Below are 19636 nucleotides of genomic sequence, written 5' to 3' on the forward strand. Positions count from 1 at the left end.
CTTGAAAAGGGTAGTTATTGTTTTGTCATGATTATTAACAATATTGACTGTTAGGAAATGTTTCACATTGATAACATTTATAACTATAAAGAAGTGGTTTTTGTGCCTCTTTTATGTGAGAGGAAACAATACTTTCCTGAAGCTGACCTGGACCTTACAGAGGCCTCTTGAATGTTACATTTAATGATCGTTTAACTGACAGTGTGTGTGTGTGCGTGCGTGCGTGCGTGCGTGCGTGCTTGTGTGTGTTCAGAGTAAGGGCTGGAGTAAAGAGGCGGCGGTTGAGTTCCGCAGTGTGGTCGGGTCTGCAGCTGTGGTCATGCGGCTGTTGGGTCAGGACAGAGACTCTCTGCTGGTGGACTTGAAGAAAGCTCCCATGGACCAGTCCCGCGATGTGCCCATCTCTGTCAGGGAATACCTGGTGTTCATTGAAGTGGCCAGGTGTAAACACACACACATTTACGAGTTCCTTGGAAAACACTTGGGGTCACTGTTGTAAATTGAAACAGGACAGACTTAATATTCAGCACTACCACAGAAAAAGAGTGTTTCAATTCCAAAATGTTATTGTGGCTGCTGCAGGTTTTACTCTCCAGTGACGACGAGCCGGAGGCCTCTCTTGTACTACCCACCTGTTTATCCCGCCCTCAACACTGAGCTCAATGCTGTGGTGTCCCACATCAACAACCCTGCTGACTTCTACATCCAGCTGGTACCTAACATGCTGCGATAACAAGCACACACTCATGTTTTCATGATGAAGCAGTTTAATTCAGCATCTCTCGCTTAAACTATCAGTTTAAAGAACATTTGAATCATACACGGACTTTTGCAGGCCCTTTTCCTACACTGTGTTTTTAGAGTGGAAGCTTGCTGAGAATTGTCCATGCAGACATCATGCCAGAGGCAAAAAGTCAGGAGGTTTTGTTTTAGAGGGTTGTAAGAAGAGAAAATGGGACTTATTGCAGCCATTTCTGCTCTGACAGCCACATGAAGGATCTCACAGAGGAGCCGAGGCATGGGCCTCGTGGAATGTCCTTAATCAGTCAGTGGAAAATTATCAATCGGTCACAGATCGATTGTTATTTCTTTTATATTGAAGATGCTTATGGATAAAAATACTGTTTTTAACAATTCATTCTTTACAGTCTTTGAAGAAAAAGCCTAAACACATAGACGCATGAATATCTTTGTCTCGTGTGGGCCCCCCCCCTCACCAGGTTGATAACATGGAGTCCTTGTTGCTGTCAGCTAAGCTCCAGGATCGTTACAACGCCAACGCAGTGGCTGGAGATGATGACCTCATTGTTTACTGCCCCGTCATAGGACAGGCCTGTGTCGCCCGTTACGAGGACAGCTTGTGGTACAGAGCTCAGGTCACAGGTGAAAATGTTGGAATCGTCATGTTGTCAAACGAACCAACAACTGAAATGAATTATCAAAGGGTTGTGAGATACTTTATGAAGCCAGTTTAGTTCTGTGTGCTGTCACTTAATTCAGTAAAATGTCTTTTTCATGTAAAGCTAATTCATGACCACAGGTCTCACGTTTCTAATGGAACAGGAATAGACAGCCCTTCCGACCCAACGATCCCCCTGTGAGCAAGAAAAGGTTCTTGATGCCAACATTAAGAGGGAAGAGCTCCCTCTTAATGTTGGCATCACTTAAGATTTGCCACAGATGGAGAAGCGACCCTTTGGATACTGTGTTAGACTGCCGTTACCTCTCCCTGCCTGAGGAGTCTCTGAAATATGACTCACGTGTGTTCACAGGTCATCCGGGGGGCAGGAAAGTCGAGGTGCGATATGTTGACTTTGGAAATACGAAAACCGTGTCAGTAAGCGACCTGAGGAAGATCAAGGATGAGTTCTTCTCCCTCCCAGCCATGGTGAGAAGGCTGCATTTCTTAATTCATTCATGTTTAGAACACATTCTCACATTTACGGTGCCCGTTCAAACTCCTCATGAAATCTGATGTCTCAGTGCTCTCAGTCTGTTCCAGGGCCATGAGTCACAACTGTAACCTGTAATCTTCCTCTTCAGACTCATAGTATGAAACATCCAAGAAATCTTCATTTTGTTCAACCCTGAATGGGGTGAAGACAACATTGGGAACCCCACCAGCAGCTCTCAAACAGATGAAACAAGCATGGTCCTCATGAAGGGATGGTTTATGAGAGGGTTGGGTCAGGCAGGTTAAACCAGTGAGGTGGTGTCTCTGTCCTCCAGGCAATCCACTGCTGCCTGGCGGATGTGTCTCCTTTGGATGGAGAGAGCTGGAGAGAGGCCTGCACCACCAGATTCATCAGCCTGGCTCATCAGAAACTGGTCACTATAGTGGCGACAGGTACAGGTACAGGCACGTGTGTGTGCATGTGTGTTTTTATGATTTACATATTGTACAGCAGGAGAAACAAGACACATCAGGCCTGCCTGAGAAACTGCTAATGTACCTTAAATCTGAATATATATCTGAATCGAGAAAAAAATCAATCCAATTGTGAAAACAGAGAGGCAGCGCTGCCCCGGTGAGTTCCCAGGTCTGGTATTGTTAGCCAAGGTTGTCTGCTGAGTTCTGGCATCAGCCTCAGCCACTGCACGCGCTGAACGTAGGACAGGCAGGAGTCCCACAGTGCCGCTCGCTAATTTGATGATTGAATGTAAGTCAAGAGAGTTTGCAACCTAAGTTACCAAACCTGTTCCTAGTAACAATAGTGGAGTCCAAACCCTGTGCCATCAGAAAAGTTCTGTTTGGAAATACTTTTGTTTAGAATATTTAGGATTTTGTACCCTTGTAGGGCTGAAGATAAAGTGGTGTGCCAGCCATGTGAGTCCTGACAGTATTTGAGTGAAGGTCACGTGTAGATCTCACTCTGACAGGCAGCTCCTTCTCACTTCTCACTCTGAACACAGCAACCCATCCAGCGTCGTCTTCCGCTTATTCCTTACTAGTAAGGGTCGCGGGGGGGCTGGAGCCTATCCCAGCATCTACGGGCGAGAGGCGGGGTTCACCCTGGACAGGTCACCAGTCCATCGCAGGGCCAACATTCAGAGACGAACAACCATTCACACTCACATTCATACCAACGGTCAGCTTAGAGAATCAATCAGCCTCGTCCCCAAATTGATGTCTTTGGACGGTGGGAGGAAGCTGGAGAACCCGGAGAGAACCCACACAGGAACAGGGAGAACATGGAGACTCCACACAGAAAGATCCCACGCCTGAGCCGGGACTCGAACCCGGAACCTTCTTGCTGTGAGGCCACAGTGAGGACCACTGCACCACCGTGCAGCCGAACACAGCAACAAGAGAGTTTACATGTTTTATGTGCATTTGATGTTGTTTTATTGGTTTAGGTGCCATTTATCTAATATCTATCCATATCTAATTCATTGACACAAGAAGTATAACTTTCTAAATAACTTATAGTTTCTGAGAACTTTATTCATGCATGTCGGACTGTGTTGAATACTGTTCTTACCGATATTCTCCTCCCTGAACCCGTCCAGACAAAGTCCCTAAGAATCAGCCTCTGCCAGTCAAGCTGTTTGAGAGTGGCCTGAATGGACCGCTAGCCAACATCGCTGAGCTGCTGGTCACAGAGGAGCTGGCCTGCTTCAGACAGAGGTCAGATTCTGTCAGTGGCTTTAATAAAGTGTGCATATACACACGCATCACATCAACAACAACAAAAATCTGCTGCTGTATATCCTGGCAACATCTTTCTTTTCTAGTTAATTCTCCCCCTTATCACATTTTCATTGACGTAACATGGAGCCTATCCCAGCAGCCTTCAGGTGAGGCAGGGTTCCCCCCCGGACGGGTCACCAGTCCATGGCAGGGCCAACACATAGAGACAGACAACCATTGGCTCTCCCAGCCACGCCTACGGTCAATTTAGAGTCTGGATTAACCTGGTCCCCTCTTGATGTCTTTGGACTGTGGAGGAAGCTGGAGTACCAGAGAGAACCCAGCAGAAACAGGGAGAACATGGAGACTCACACAGAAAGACCCCCTGCTCCAGCCGGGGCTCCACCCACAACCTTCTTGCTGGGGGCCACAGTGCAGACCACTGTGCCATGTTCTCAATTTAGTATTTTTGTATCATTTCTAATTTTATTTTCACTTTTCCGTGATGACATTTCTATTGTTTCCATTTCTTCCTTCTTCCCTAACTCTCTTGGTTGCTCCCTTTCTTTGTTCTGCATGATGTCACTCTTCCCCTGTACTTTCCATGTCAGTCTAAAACCCTCCACCCCTCCTGCCAACCCAGGTGCTCCGACGCCAGGCACACTGCTTATGAGTCCACCATATGGGACCCACCACTTGAGCTCTGTTCCAACACAGAGGATCTTGACTCCTCCGACCAAAACGTTAGTGGAGGGCAGGATAAGGAGGCGCTTGAGTTTCAGCCTCAGCTGAAGTTCCCTGACAGTCCCACAGAGCTGAAGGTCCGAGTCAGCCACGTCAACTCACCCAGCAGCTTCTACGTCCAGTTCACCCAATATGACTGTCATCTCAAGAGGTCAGCAATAGAGAGCCGAATACTGGTCCAGAACGAAAATCAAAAACTAATACTGCTCTCAGGAATTTAGCATCAAGTCCATTCCATTTTTTTGTCCATGTGCTAAGCTAACATACAGCGTCTAAACTGAAAAGCAAAAATGTTTTTTATTAATCTTCTTTTAGACTAATGTATGTTGGAACATGGAGCATCCCAAAGTAAATGTAAACTCACCTGAAACAACTGGACAAAGATCCTGCAAACATAGGATGTTGTCAGACGACATCCAGCTGTCCTCTCCAGGGTGTGTGAGCTGCTGAAGCAGGAGTGTGTGCCGATGGAGCCCCAAGACGTGGCCTGGGCGCAAGATGCTCACTGTGCTGTCCACCTGGATGGCGTTTGGGAGAGAGGACAGATCTGCTCCAAAGACACTTCCAGCGACATTGTTGAGGTATAAAAAATGTTTCCCTCAAATCAATCTGCCACTTGAATTTAGCATAAATCCTGATTTTTATCAGCATAAAGTTTTTATTTAAGACGATACCTCATAAGGGGTGGGGACCTTGGGGCACCTCAGTATTCAGTGATAAACCAGTGATCGAAGCATTGAGTTTTGTGGTATTTCTGAATATGATATTAGATTATTTTTTGACTGATTGGTCATAATCAAAATACCCTGGTGACTTTAGACGTCAGAATCCTTTGATGCTACTCAGCTCAGCTTCTTGGCTGAGCTTTGCACTCCTAAACACCTTTTCATTTAGTTTAGATCATTGTTGATAAACATGATTACCATTACCATCGCTGATTGGTTACCTCTGGTGGTGGGGATCGGCAAAGCCTGACGTCTTCTTGTGAAGTTGACATTTCCAGTGCGATCCTTTGGTTCACAGATGCACTCAACCAGCTGCTGCAGCCCTGAGCTGCCTCATCCCGACTCTGGATTGTGGCTGAAGCTTCTTTGTCTGAAAATGAATCACACTTGTTTGACTTGTGGACCGGGTGATGTTGTGTTATATTGTCTGTTTTTATGTTTGTCTTTAACAGACAGCCTCTGGAGGGCGCTGTCCTGCCACGACTGTCCACTTAAACCCTAAATAACACTTTTTTACTCTCTACTTCTGCTCTGTGAACGGGCGACCGTTGCACCTCACTCTATCACCATGGCAGCAGGAGAGTGCTCACACACAAGCTACCCTGATGTCACGTCACACCGCTTGGCGACAGGCTTCTTTTTTTTATTGTCTTTGTGCTTGTTTTAAGTGGTAATTGTGACTTCTGTGTCTCCCTGTCACTCTGTCCTGATGACCAGGTGATACGCTGTGACCATGGCAACAAGGTGAAAGTGCCCGTCAGCAACCTGCGGCCGCTGCCATCCTCCTTGATGGGTTCTATGGCGCTGGAGTGTACTCTCACGGACATCAGGTTACAAACTACTACACACTATAGTGTGTAGTAGTAATATACAATGTATATTCATTTATTTGTTCCAGTGATGCAGACAGCTACACACCAGTGAGGGTGAATGACTGGCATTCACTCGCGCCGTCTGTGACACAGATTGTTACAGGGCTCCCTCTGACCCAAACCCTTCACGTGTGATGTCACAAAACTAAAATGACACCAAGATCTGCTCAGACCCCCGGATGCATTTATTAGATGCGTTTGCTGATTGTGAACGCTTCTGTTGTCTGTTGCTCTCTGTCTCCGTCAGGCCGGCAGGAGGCCGATCCACCTGGACAGCTACTGCCTGTGACTTCATCTCTTACTACCTGACTGGAGCCTCGGCCCTTTTGACAATCAAGGTCCAGCCATGTTCCTCCCTCTTTGTCCTCTGTTTACTCCTCCATCACCTTGTTTGCTCTTGTGCCTTCATGTACCTTTATTTATGTGTGACGTTGTTTTTCTGTGTCTGTCTCCATCTGGTCTTGTTGTCAGGAGATGACGGATGAGCGCCCGGTGCCCGTCACTCTGTTCTGTACCAACAGGATGGGAGAGTTCGTCAGTGTTTCAGACTTTCTGGCCAGCGAGGGTCTGGCCCTCAGGGAGAGGAAACCAGTTTCAGTGTGAGTGTGTTTTTGAGTCATTGATCATGATTTATCTTGATTAAAAAAAAACAGGAATATTCTGCCCTCCTCATTTTTCTCCTGACCATGTATCATTTATACATTATGTTTTAGTTTTATTATTTTTAAAATAGTTACTTAACCGGTTTTAACAACTGCGCCTGGGGCACGAGGTTCTGATTCATTTGAGGTCATAGAACATCAGGATATCTGTAAAAGCCAGCAAGACCTGCAACAACTGATCAGTAATCAAATGTCTGACAAAAATGTCAAGTATTTACTTGTTGCAGACCTTTTAATGTCCCTATTTAGACCCTCCAGAAAAAGGCGATTATGCGATCGCATGAATTCCCGCATACATCACCAATCTGTCTCTGGATTGGTTGTCACTGATTTTGCGGGGGTCAATTATTTCCCAAAAGGCCGCATAATTCCCACAATAATCTCAAATTTCCACGTAAAAATGTGAAATATGCGTCACGCTTGATTTCACAATTTCCGCGTTAAAATAAAAAAAATATGACCAAAATAAATAAAGTTGTGACACCCGGCGCCACGTCATCAGTTTGCGCATTAACACACACACACAAACATGAAGCGTGCGCTTATGCGGAGCACGGTGCTCAAAGGTGGGGGGAAAAAATGAACAAATGGCTGATGCAAGTCGGTCGCATCCACGACGAATATTTCAGCCAGAGACCGGGCAGAACAGTATCCGCATCTACTGCATGAAAGCGGGGGGAAACTTTTTTGCACCCCATGCAACATAGTTCTAGAGCACAAACGAAAATCCACCGTGTTGCAACACTTGGCCACAACGAAACACAGCAGAAGTCTTGCCGAACGAAAAGGACTCAAACAACTCACCGTAACGGAGGCAGCAACCTCCAAGACGGTTGACGAGAAACGAGGTAACGATTGAAGCCGTATAACAAACTAATATGAAAACTGAATGAGATGGTGTGTGTGTGTGTGTGTGAGGGAGGGAGGGAGGAGCGCGCCCGTGTGTGCATGCGTGTGTGATTAAAATATCCCAATTACAATGTTTTTAATTGAATAGGAAAGTTTTAACCTCAGTGATGGGGGGGGGGGGGGTGTGAGAGTGTGAGGGAGAGAGTTCATAACTATTTGCATATTTTGCAACTTTCCGCAATTTTCCCACATAAAATGGCATTAAAAACCCTGCATATTTATTGGCATAATCAAGGACTTTTGCCCGTGTTTTCCTGAAGGGCCTACCTATTTGCTGCTTTGGTGGTTTATGCCAGAATATGAAGAGTCTTTGTATTTTGGACTGTTGGATGGACAAAAAGAGCAATTTGAACACGTCAATTTGGGCTGTGAGACGTTGTGATCAGCATTTTTCAGACATCCTTGACAGTTCTAAGACAATTCATCCAATAATTGTGAGGATGATTGTCTGCATTACTGAGGATGAAAATAATCATGAGTTGCAGCTAGAGCTGGGCGATATGGCCTACAAATGAAATCTCCGATTGGTTTACAAAATATCCAATTTCCTATTCTAACTGATTTTTCTCTGCCCTACGCAAAGGCAAACAACATGACAAATAAATGGCTCAAAACAAGTTTGAACTTTATTCTTTTTTTACTTGAAGGTAAAAGTACAGTCTGACAAGCCAAAAAGGTGCTTGTGGGTGAGATGGCAGACGCCGCCATTGTAAACACTTTCAGAAAGCTTCCTCTTTGTGTGTCTTCTTCTTCTTTCTTATTTGCAACCTGGCAGCGACACCTTCAAACTTGTAAGTTGAAAATCTGTCATTTTTGATGAAACCCTCCGCTGCGTGCCTCAGCTTTAGGTGCTGGAATAAATTTGTCGTGCTGCTTCCTTGGGGTGCAGCAGCTCTTGAACAGACCTCACAACGAGCGCTTGTTTGTTTTAAGTCCGATGCAAGGAAGCTGAACCAGTTCCACATAACAGATGTAGCAACACCTTTGGCACGAGCTCCGGCTTCCCCCCGTCGCTACCGTGTTTGTGAATCTACAGTGTTTGGGTGCGCCCTGCTAACATAACCGTGTGGAGCGTTGCGGCGCTTTAGTTCCGCTTTTGACGCTCCCATGTAAAATAAATAAGAAGAAATCAATCGTCATTAAAACACATTGTGCTGAACTGTAAATTGGAATGATTTCATGGATGTGTCACACACCTCTAGTTGCAGCCGTGTCAGTGCTTTACCTCAGTGGTCAGTGCCTGCTTTAACAGTCCATGTCTGGCTGACCTCATTGAACTCCTGTTTTTGTGTGCTTCTTGTAGAGAGTCTGTCAATCAAACACCTAAAGAAACAGATACTCCAGTGCATAAGGAACGAGCAGATGTCGCTGACAGCACAGACACAAGTACTAATACTACTACTACTACTACAACTACGACTTACGCTCCAGCTCCTGCAGTTCCTTTGTCCCTGCCATCCTCGCTGAACTCAAGTGCTGCCCCTCCAAAACCGGCCCCCCGCACCATCATGTCTGCTGAGAAGGTGATCACAATGAATCACTGGCTTTCCCTCCCGCCTGGATTCCATGAAAATGCTCAAATACATGTCGCTACAACCAGAGAAAACATGGAGACGTGACATTTAGAATCGTCAGTCTGGAGAGAATAAACTAGGGCAGCTGAGAGTCTGCTGAAATGAACCGAGAGAGAGCAATGAACGGAAAGTTACCTATGGATGCATTGGATTTATAGGTAAATGAACTTGTGTGTGTGCAGGTGAAAACTCCGTTGTACAATCCCCCGGAGCTGCCGTGCCTCGGCCACATCCAGATGACCATTTCTGCCGTTGGCGAGGACGGCCTCATTTATGCCAGAACACTGAATGCAGGTGAACATGATAGCTCGCCGTCATGGTCTTCCTCAAGCACATTTCCTCAAGTCCACACTTAGCTGTGATGCGCATATCCCAGCGTGGACGAGTTCTTTTTGAACTGCAAATTTAATAGAAGCCTAGAACATTCTGTGTTTATATGCTGCAGATCGGATAAAACTGGTTGTGAAATAAACGCAGGGATTTAGCATGAGTCACTGAAGCTGGCCGAACGTGATGATGTTGGCCAGACGGTGCTGTGCAAGACAAGGCCTTAAAGGACACGTTGTTTGGGAAACGCCTTTGTTTTCCATCTTTCATAGAGCTGGACAAGCCTCTGTCCTCTCTGTGTGCGGTGCGGAGCTCCAGACCCCCCCACCTGACTGCTAGCTAGCTAGCAGTAAGCAGCAGTGATACAAAAGTGTATATCCCAAAAGGTTGGCATGTCCCTTTTAAGTCTGTACGTTAGAATCTGCTTCCACAGAGTGGTTTTACTACCTTGACTCGGATGCTGTTCAGTTTAAAGAGTAGAATAGGAAATGGACCTCACTTCTGAATCCATGTCTGTGTTCTTCAGAGTGTCATTTGGAGCAGCTGAGGGAAAGAATCCAGCAGAGCATCAAGACTCTGCCCAGACAGAGGCCGTACACCTGGAAGTCGGTCCAGGGCTGCGCAGTCATGGGAACTGATATGTTGTGGTACAGAGGGCAGCTGCTGGAGGTGCTGGGAGGACACGTCAAGGTCCGGAACACAAACGAAACACAGCAGTTTTGCTTGTCAGGAGATTCCATCACCAGTCCCAGCTAGAAATACCACACTGCTCTTGTGTCCACGTGTTCCTGTCACAGTGGCCTCGTCCTTTGACCGCCACAGTTCTTTTTTCAGTTCTTCCTCAAGTCTCAGTGGATGTTTTGTGCCAAGTTTGAACAAAACCCTCAAGTTGCTCCTGAAATCTGGAGTTACTGAGAATGAGACCCATGCAGCCTACATGTGAGGAGACTCGAGTCCCAGTGAGCATTCGTGTTCAATTTGAGATATAACATTAACAGGAATGGGACAGGCGGACAACCCAAAAACATAATGCGTGTGTGTTTCCTAAAAGTCACACATGGAAAACAGCATTCCTTCTGTCTCGGAGCCAAGAGCAGCCGTGACCAGAGGCGTGTCCGTCTGTCTCCTTTGCGTGATTTCCTGATCATATCTTGAGGGAATTCCTTCAAGTTGGACTCAGACGTTCACTTGGTCTAAAGGGTGAACTGAAAAGGTTTTGGTGGTCAAAGGGCACGCTGACCTCCTACAAAGCATCGTTGGCTTGTTCACCTCATTCCCAGGCTACATTTCAAATGCAGTGTTGGAATGTAGCCTGAACTGTGAGAACATGTCTGTGTGCTCAGGTCCAATATGTGGACTACGGCCTGGTGGAGAACATCCCAGTGGTCCACGTTTACCCCATGCTGCTGTGCGATGATGTTCCTCAGCTCTGTATGCCCTGCCAGCTGCACGCCATCAACCCTGTAAGAGTTTGTGTGTGTCACAGCGTCCACAACACAGACGTGGATTCAACACCAGAGGAGCCTCTGCAGCTGACACCCTCATGTACTCGTGTTTATGGTTGACAGTGTTAATCCAGACTAACTTATACTGCAGAGGCGGGTTGCTGCCTTGTGTGAATGTGAGTCGCTGGCTGTGTTGAATTTCACTCTGGCAACAATGGAGACCGTTGTTGTTAACAGTCAGTCGCCGTGTCTCCATGGTTTATTGTGGGGGTTCCAACATTTTGAAGTATTGAATTAGAAAAGGATGGAAATGATCTCTACTATACCGCTACTACTACTGCTGCTATTATTCTACCACCAAAAAGTCTGGTGTTTTTATATGCTGCTCAGTCAGTATGGAGATGGATGGATGGACGGATGGATGTGGTCAGATAGTCACATTGAAGGTTTGCATGCAGTTCATGTGGCTGGTATGAAGCCACATAACAGCAGAGGTCTCTAGTTGTTAGGAAGGTCTTTTGAAGGCACGTCGTTCAGATGAAACCACGTTCAGGTCCTCAGTGAATCTTCTGTCCTCGTCTCATCAGGTGGGTGGGAAGTGGCAGTGGGACGCAGTAGCGCTTTTGAAGGAGTTGCTGCTGAATCGCTCTGTGGACGTGCAAGTCCTGGTAATGTTGCACAGTGAATCACTCACGGACCGTACCAATTAAAAACCGCAAATACACAGTTGTGTCAAACTCGTAGAGTAGGTGATGACCCTTAGTGTGTGTGTGTGTGTGTGTGTGTGTGTGTGTAGGAGCTGCCCACTGAAATGAGGGAGCCTCTTAAAGTTGAGCTCTTCCTGGATGGGTTGAGCCTCACCAAGATCCTGTGTCATCACAAACATGCCTGTATAGACCGGGCCATGTCACTTCAGAAGGTAAGGGGTGTGTGTGTGTGTGAGAGAGTGTGAGAGAGCGAGTGTGTTTCTGAGCTCAAAACAGTGTAACCATGCTGATGTCATTGACTCTGCAGGAAGACTCATCGCCAGCTGTTGTTCCCTTCCTGGATGACTGGGACGTTGACACTGAGGTGCTTCCTCTCTCTTATTTCCATTTGCTGGGAGTATAAAACAACTGTAAACTCGTCATAATACAGCGGCAGTTTGTCCCGTGAACATCCAACTTCCAAATTAAGAAAATAAATACATAAAGCAAAAGGGCCTACATATGTCCAAATACAGTAACTCAACACACAAGCTGGTCTCGGTGTGGAGGCGAGTTAAGTTATTCCAGGTAGCGACCATCAAGCCTGACGCTGTTTGGGCTGAAAATCTTCCAAGCTGCACATGCAGGCACTCAGAGCTGGCGAGTGTGAAAGCACCACACAGTAGCGTTTGTAGCAGCGTGTACACGGGCACCTGCGGTCCTGAATAAATCCTCCGCCGGCATTGAATTTTATTCAAGTGGTATTGAAAGGGTGTCAAATGGTCTTAAACTGAATTTTCCATGAATGATGAATTGATGATTGATGAATTGATGAATCTACTGTCAGACAGGTGACAGGTGGAATCCGGTCCCTGACAAAGGGCTTGTCGCTTATCCAGGTTGTAGGAAGAACAAATAATGACCTGACTCGTAGTTGATCAGTTGAAATCAGAAGTGGCTTATGTGATAGGCGAAGGTCTCTAGGTCGTGCTTGTCATACCAGAATAGAGATGCGTATGACTGCCATGAGCTCGGCGGACTGCATCCCTACGCCCTGGCGATGAATCAAACGGCGTATTGATGAAGTCATGGGGATGGCAAAGAGTTCACCAAGATTCTTTGGTTTCATCGTCCAAGCCTCCTCCTCCATCTCACCCAGTCATGCTCAATGATGTCCATGTGACTGGGCTGGCCAATCCTGGAGCAGCTCGACCTGCTGCGATTTCAGGAACTTCTCTTATCATCCCGCTGAAGAATTTGCCCTCTCCTGTGGTTTGGGATGTAATGGGCAGCAAGAATGTCTCCATACCTGAGGCTGTTGATGTTGCCATCCACTCTGCGGATCTCTCGCACGCCGCCATTCTGAATGTAGCACCCAACCATGGTTTTTCCTCCACCAAACTTGACTTTTTCCCAGGGAGTCTTGGGTCCATGCGAGTTCCAACAGATCTTCTGCAGTATTTGGGGCGATTGGGATGCAGTTCAAAGGACGATTCCTCAGAAAAGTCAACCTTCTGCCACTTTTCCACTGTCCATCCTTTCTGCAAACTGTGGGCCTTGGCAAATACAACTCTTCTTTTTTTGGTTCTCTGTTTAACGCTGGTTTGTGAGCACCCATTCGGCCATGGAGACCACTGCATGAGAGAATTCAACAAACTGCTCTGGTCGACACTGGGGTTTCTGGTGACCAGTTCTCATGTTGCTCTGCTGCAGTTGAAAAAGGGACAGCCGAAGCCGGAACCTCTCTCAGTTGTCTTAGGGGGTCTGCCTGACCTGGGTTGGTCATGAAGGTCACCAGTTTCTTCAGATCTTTTTTTAGTCCTCTCCACTTGACGTTTGGACACATTGGAGATGTCTGCCACCTCAGCAGCGGACTTGTGCTGTGTCCCAAATCCATACTGCATACTTAAAATGTTCAACTTGAGTATACTAAGCATACTACTGTATGTACTCGGTCGCTCAGTGGCGAGTTTCGGGGGTGCAGTGCCCTTCCAAATCGCATACTGCCGCGTGGCGCGCTCACCGGAAATGAGGACGCAATGTCTTCTTCTTCTACGCTGATTTCCCACCAGCTAGCACCGCATCAGCATCAGCTAATTACGCCACCTTTTGCCTGCACTTGTTTGTCGATTTTTGAAGCAGTAAAACAGCAAAATGAACGGTCATCGTGCATCGTTACGCCACAATCGGCGCCGACAAGGCGGTGTCCTCCTTCTGTTGGCTGAAGGTCAGCAGTATGTAGAGTTTATCTGTGTGGTCTACTTAGCAAAACATTCTGGTGACAAGTCATTTTATTTTTTCAAACCCGCGTCCACACATAATTTCAAACCTGTCCCCGTTATTTAATGTAAAGACGACTCTGTACAAGTCAGTGTGGACAGACTCTCGCCACAGCAGTCCACCGCCATATTTATTGATGAAATGAGTGCGGCGAGTGTCCACAGTTGCTTTCTCAAAATCTGAATTGAGTACGTCATCCGGGTACTTTTGCATACTCAATTTTTGCATACTATCCACACTTTTTTCCATTTTGAGTTGAGTACACTCAAGATTTTCAGTATGTAGGATGGAAGTATGCGATTTGGGACACACCCTTGGTCTTCAGGCTCTTGACGATCAGCTCTTGGGTCTGTGGTTGAATCTTTGGCTTGTTGTCAGAGGTCTGGTGCGCCGGGGTTCCTTTGATACACACCAGGGAATGTGTCAATTACAGTATTTGTCACAGGTGGAGCTCTAATCTGTGATTGGCTGAATCGTTCAAAGAAACGACAAGACTTTAGTCCTTGCAGCAGCAGATGCCATGGGCTCTACCACGCTGTGAACATCAGGACACTTCCTGAGGGTTCCGTTTCACACCCAGTTATTAAAGTGAAAGCCCCTCACATTTAAAAGGACCTTTTATTGTAGCAACTGATCGACAAGAAATAAAGTGATGTGCCGTTGCTTTGTCATTATAAGACAAGACCCGTGTCGATGAGTGCTGCCTGTTATCTGGTAGCTGCTGTGTGACAGCTAACAAACCATTTCTTGAGAGTGAGGTGTGTCTCAGACCTGGGGAGGCCAAGCTTAGCAGTTCACCAAGCTTTGAGGAGCACAATCAACCTTTGCAGCCTCGTTCCCTCTGGCCCAAAAACCCTGACGAATCAATCATTCTCAGCTCGTTTGTGCATCCTGGAAACTGTTTGAGTCATGGAGGGGAGGTGAGACTGCTGATCCTGTGTCTCCAGGGTCTGAGGGGCCCAGAGGAACCGATGCTGGCGCTCTTCATCCACCCAAACCTGCCTCAGGAGGGACAGCAGTTCCAGGTCCGGGTCAAGCACCTGTGGACGCCCAATGAGGTACCTGCTGAGCCTGTTCAAACCTGTCTGTGTGAAGATGTCTTCAGCAGGCCTCTTTAACCAGACAGGCAGTACTCGTGCTCTAGACTCAGTCTGTCTGGGTGAGACATTTATTCCTAAAATTCTGTAGACAGACTCTTTAAACATGAGTGGTGCCCTCTGCCTCATTCCAGGGTCTTCCAAGTCTGTGTTTTTAAGGGTAGGAATATATTTGAACGTACTCTCCAAACAATACTTGATTTTCCATGGTGTCGAAGCCTGAAGTTGTGTGATAATCAAGGAAGCAGAGTCACAGTACATTTTGTCTTTTATATCACAATATTGTACACAATAATAACAATATGGCCTTCCTCCAAATACAATCTCAGATGATCTCCACGATCGAACAGGTGCTGCAGTTGGAAGTTCCCGTGAACAAACTGCACGATGAACCAGTGACTAAACTTCACCACATCCAGCTTCACGGTCCAGTCTGGTGGCGGTCCAACCACCCCTGTAGTTTTGTTAGCGAGCGCTGTTCCTGAGACACGTTTACGGACTCGTCTTATGATGTCAAACAAAACATTAAAATATCTGAACCTGGTGGGAACCACAAACTTCATTTCAGGCGTTTCCCTGAAAATCCTCTGACTTTGAGACAAGGGAACGAAGGATGTTCAACAATGCTCATTCCTGCTACAGGTGATGGGAAGATGCTAATGCTTTTGTCTATGATAGATGTGTGTGTGTGTGTGTGTGTGTGTGTGTGTGTGTGTGTGTGTGTGTTGCAGTTGTTCCTGTGTCCTGTAGGAACAGCAGATGTCATGGGTGGAGAAACTCTGGATGAGGCTTTGACCAGGATCAATAAGAACATGGAGAGCATCCCACGACTCACCAACTTCCCCGAGGGTAATGACTAGCTGCTGCTGCTGCAGTAGCTGCCGTTGCTGCAGTAGCTGCTGCTGTAGCTGCCGTTGCTGCAGTAGCTGCTGCTGTAGCTGCCGTTGCTGCAGTAGCTGCCATTGCTGCAGTTGCTGCTGCTGTAGCTGCCAGTGCTGCAGTAGCTGCCGCTGCTGCAGTAGCTGCCAGTGCTGCAGTAGCTGCCGCTGCAGTAGCTGCCAGTGCTGCAGTAGCTGCCGCTGCTGCAGTAGCTGCCATTGCTGCAGTAGCAGCTGTAGCTGCCATTGCTGCAGTAGCTGCTGCTGCTGTAGCTGCCAGTGCTGCTGTAGCTGCCAGTGCTGCAGTAGCTGCCATTGCTGCAGTAGCTGCCGCTGCAGTAGCTGCCAGTGCTGCAGTAGCTGCCGCTGCTGCAGTAGCTGCCATTGCTGCAGTAGCAGCTGTAGCTGCCATTGCTGCAGTAGCTGCTGCTGCTGTAGCTGCCAGTGCTGCAGTAGCTGCCATTGCTGCAGTAGCTGCTGCTGCTGTAGCTGCCAGTGCTGCAGTAGCTGCCGCTGCTGCAGTAGCTGCTGCTGCTGTAGCTGCCGCTGCTGCAGTAGCTGCCAGTGCTGCAGTAGCTGCCGCTGCAGTAGCTGCAGTAGCTGCCGCTGCAGTAGCTGCCAGTGCTGCAGTAGCTGCCGCTGCTGCAGTAGCTGCCATTGCTGCAGTAGCAGCTGTAGCTGCCATTGCTGCAGTAGCTGCTGCTGCTGTAGCTGCCAGTGCTGCAGTAGCTGCCATTGCTGCAGTAGCTGCTGCTGCTGTAGCTGCCATTGCTGCAGTAGCTGCTGCTGCTGTAGCTGCCAGTGCTGCAGTAGCTGCCATTGCTGCAGTAGCTGCTGTAGCTGCCATTGCTGCAGTAGCTGCTGCTGTAGCTGCCATTGCTGCAGTAGCTGCCGCTGCTGCTGTAGCTGCCAGTGCTGCAGAAGCTGCCGCTGCTGCAGTAGCTGCTGCTGCTGTAGCTGCCAGTGCTGCAGTAGCTGCCGCTGCTGCAGTAGCTGCCATTGCTGCAGTAGCTGCTGCTGTAGCTGCCATTGCTGCTGTAGCTGCCATTGCTGCAGTAGCTGCCGCTGCTGCTGTAGCTGCCAGTGCTGCAGTAGCTGCCGCTGCTGCAGTAGCTGCTGCTGCTATAGCTGCCATTGCTGCTGTAGCCGCTGCTGCTGTAGCTGCCATTGCTGCAGTAGCTGCTGCTGCTGTAGCTGCCATTGCTGCAGTAGCTGCTGCTGTAGCTGCCATTGCTGCAGTAGCTGCTGCTGTAGCTGCCATTGCTGCAGTAGCTGCAGTCCACGTGGGAATGGTGCGATTCACCCTTCAGGATAGAAGAGTGTTAATGCAGCAGGGTGAGAATGAGTCACAGTGCAGGTGTCTGTGCAGCTCCAGAACCAGAACTCTGCATGGAGCCTGGGTAGTCACCCCCAGCCCAGATCTTCGAGTGAGAGTTCAGCCTCTGGAACCTCAGCGATTCTATTAAACTTGTTTGATTTCGAAAACATAGCAACAACTTGTGTCATCGTCATTTGTCGTGAAGTGGGACCCTCAGTTGTTCCCCAGTCATAGAACCTACATGAGCCAGAGGGTGAATCTGTGTATCAGCTGTCCTGTCAGGAGCCGTTGGGTTTTAAAAGCTGTCCAGTCTACCTCCAGATTAATCAGAGCACCTCAGCGCTCCAGCAGTGTCCGTCAGACGCGATGCTGACAGATATTTATTACATCACTATTCACGCTCAGGTAGTTGCTCACCAGATGGTGGGTGGACCTGAGACTCACCCTCCAAACCCACCTGCCTCTGGCAGGTATTTATTCCATCACTGTGACCTACTAACACACCTGTGTTGTAGAGAAAGCTTCGCTAACAGGAAGTGGTTAAAAAGTTGAGAACCATTTAACTGGGGCAGTTGGGTTCACCCCCTTTGTGATGTCAGTCGCACCAGAGTCTCGCTGGTTTCACAGACGTAGTCGTGACTCGATCGGTGCTTTGTGGTTTGCAGGTGGTCCGTGTCTGGCTGAGTACAGCGATGGGAGGTACTACCGGGCCAGGCTGATCAAATTTGTCAGCTTGGAGCCCGTCAGGATCCTGGTCCAACACGTCGACTTTGGCTCTGACGACACTCTGCCCACCAGCAAGTAGGAACTTATCACACTCAGAACTGTCTCATCCAGGAACTGGAGCCGGACCACGGCTGCCTCCGTTCCATTCACTGTCTGGATTCCTTTGTGATGTAATGCATTGGTCACCAGCGTTGGGTCACGTTACTTTTATCACTAACTCATTATGTCACAGCGTTTCCTAACGAGGAAAGGAACATGTTAGAGTGTTTTGTGTTTCCAAAACTGAAAAGGCCTGGTGTTGCTGCTGATGTTCAGCAGACCCCTGATGGACTCCAGACGTCTCACTGGAGTCCATCAGGGGTCTGCTGATGTTCAGCAGACCCCTGATGGACTCCAGTGAGACGTCTGGAGTCCATCAGTCCCATGTGGTACGCCGCAAGTCCGTTTCTTCTGGAATCATCCAGATGTGCTCAGTGCCATGCAGTGGCGGTGGCCTCCATCCTCAGCCTCCACCAGTGCGGCGCCGCCCTGCTGAGCTTGCAGGCACTTGTTGAGTTCTAAAGTTCTCAGCAGCTGACAGACACTCAGACCTCAGGCTCTTAGTCCCGCCCCCACAGACTCACTGTCCTCTCTGCCTTGTTTAATACACACGACCTCAGTCACAGAAACCAAGTGGCGGTGCCACGGACCGTCTACACTCACAATTCACTTACTTGAAATAGGAACTAAAGAAGGGATTACTTTGAACGACCACTCGGCCTTGTGAAGCCATTTCTTCTGATGAAGGCTGTACTCGACTGTATTCTGGGTCTGACGCAGACCAGAATTCATCCTCAGCTCTGGATTATGAGGCTGACTGGTTTCAACAAGCATTTGTTGCTGCTAGCAGATTTTATTAACAGCGTTTCTCAGACGTTCAGCTGTTAGCCGAAGAGCTAACGTTACGTCCATGCCACACATGGGTGTTGATAAAGACCTCAGTGCTGACACAGTCGGTTCCAACATGGTCCAATGCTGAGTTGCGTAGCCATACATGAGGTGTCAGATGGCACCCTCCCTTCGCTGACGTGTTCCTCTGGTCCACTCTCGTCCCGTCAGGCTGCGTCAGATGCCGGCCCAGCTGATCCAGTTCCCCCTGCAGGCACTGAAGGTCCGTGTCGCCGGCTTCAAGGCTCCCAGCGTCAAGATGCAGGAGGAGGTGCTTCCCTACAGCCCCCGCTGGAGCGTGAGGGCCGCCATGCTCATGATCGACCTGCTCCACAGCAACATCACAGCCTCCGTTGTGGTAGGAAACCCCAGATTCTTCCTCAACACAACTGTTCTATTCTGCTGCTTGCCTGAGCTCAAGAATGAGTTTGAAAGCCAAAATAAAACCAATGATTCTTGTGGGAACTTCAGCTCTAAGCACCGTCCCGGCTGTGAAGCCCATTTTCATTCAGTTCACCTTTAAAGAAGTGGACCTGATGCCGTGTTTCTGTGGCTGACCTCCAGTCATGCTGGCGTCTTGTGTCCTCGTCCCCTCAGTCTCAGGAACCAGAGCTCACAGTGCTGCTCTACAATGAGGACGGAACTTTGGTCCACTCACCTCTGGTGAGCAGTGGCCTTGCCCAGCTCGAGTGAAGCAGAGCCGGTCGCTTCAGCCCACCAGGTCCAGTTCCAGTAAGTCTTCAGCTTTGGCTGAGTGCTGTTAACCCTCTTTGGTCCTGTCCTCATCCCGGTGCCTCTGATTTCTTATGTCTCTGAGTTTTAAGGCTTTGGGTCC

At 48.2% G+C, this 19636-nt stretch overlaps 1 protein-coding gene across 1 annotated transcript in view; it reads left to right on the top strand.

The window, feature by feature from the left end:
- Nucleotides 1-19636, top strand: part of rnf17 (ring finger protein 17) — a 31820-nt gene that overhangs the window by 11614 nt on the left and 570 nt on the right. Inside the window, exons 15-37 of the mRNA XM_086220908.1 lie at nt 254-441; nt 583-712; nt 1221-1383; nt 1773-1888; nt 2230-2347; nt 3511-3628; nt 4275-4526; nt 4809-4956; nt 5818-5930; nt 6220-6310; nt 6444-6571; nt 8847-9066; nt 9300-9411; nt 9971-10134; nt 10788-10907; nt 11477-11557; nt 11686-11808; nt 11904-11960; nt 14803-14913; nt 15684-15801; nt 17814-17949; nt 18973-19159; nt 19399-19533. Of these exons, the coding sequence (XP_086077034.1) occupies nt 254-441; nt 583-712; nt 1221-1383; nt 1773-1888; nt 2230-2347; nt 3511-3628; nt 4275-4526; nt 4809-4956; nt 5818-5930; nt 6220-6310; nt 6444-6571; nt 8847-9066; nt 9300-9411; nt 9971-10134; nt 10788-10907; nt 11477-11557; nt 11686-11808; nt 11904-11960; nt 14803-14913; nt 15684-15801; nt 17814-17949; nt 18973-19159; nt 19399-19494 (3090 nt within the window). The 3' untranslated portion in view covers nt 19495-19533. The remainder of the gene's footprint in view (nt 1-253; nt 442-582; nt 713-1220; nt 1384-1772; nt 1889-2229; nt 2348-3510; nt 3629-4274; nt 4527-4808; nt 4957-5817; nt 5931-6219; nt 6311-6443; nt 6572-8846; nt 9067-9299; nt 9412-9970; nt 10135-10787; nt 10908-11476; nt 11558-11685; nt 11809-11903; nt 11961-14802; nt 14914-15683; nt 15802-17813; nt 17950-18972; nt 19160-19398; nt 19534-19636) is intronic.

This window comes from Aulostomus chinensis, chromosome 12 (assembly GCF_037954235.1).
Source record: "Aulostomus chinensis isolate RoL2024-O1b breed Wild chromosome 12, RoL_Achi_v1.0, whole genome shotgun sequence".
NCBI lineage: Eukaryota > Metazoa > Chordata > Actinopteri > Syngnathiformes > Aulostomidae > Aulostomus > Aulostomus chinensis.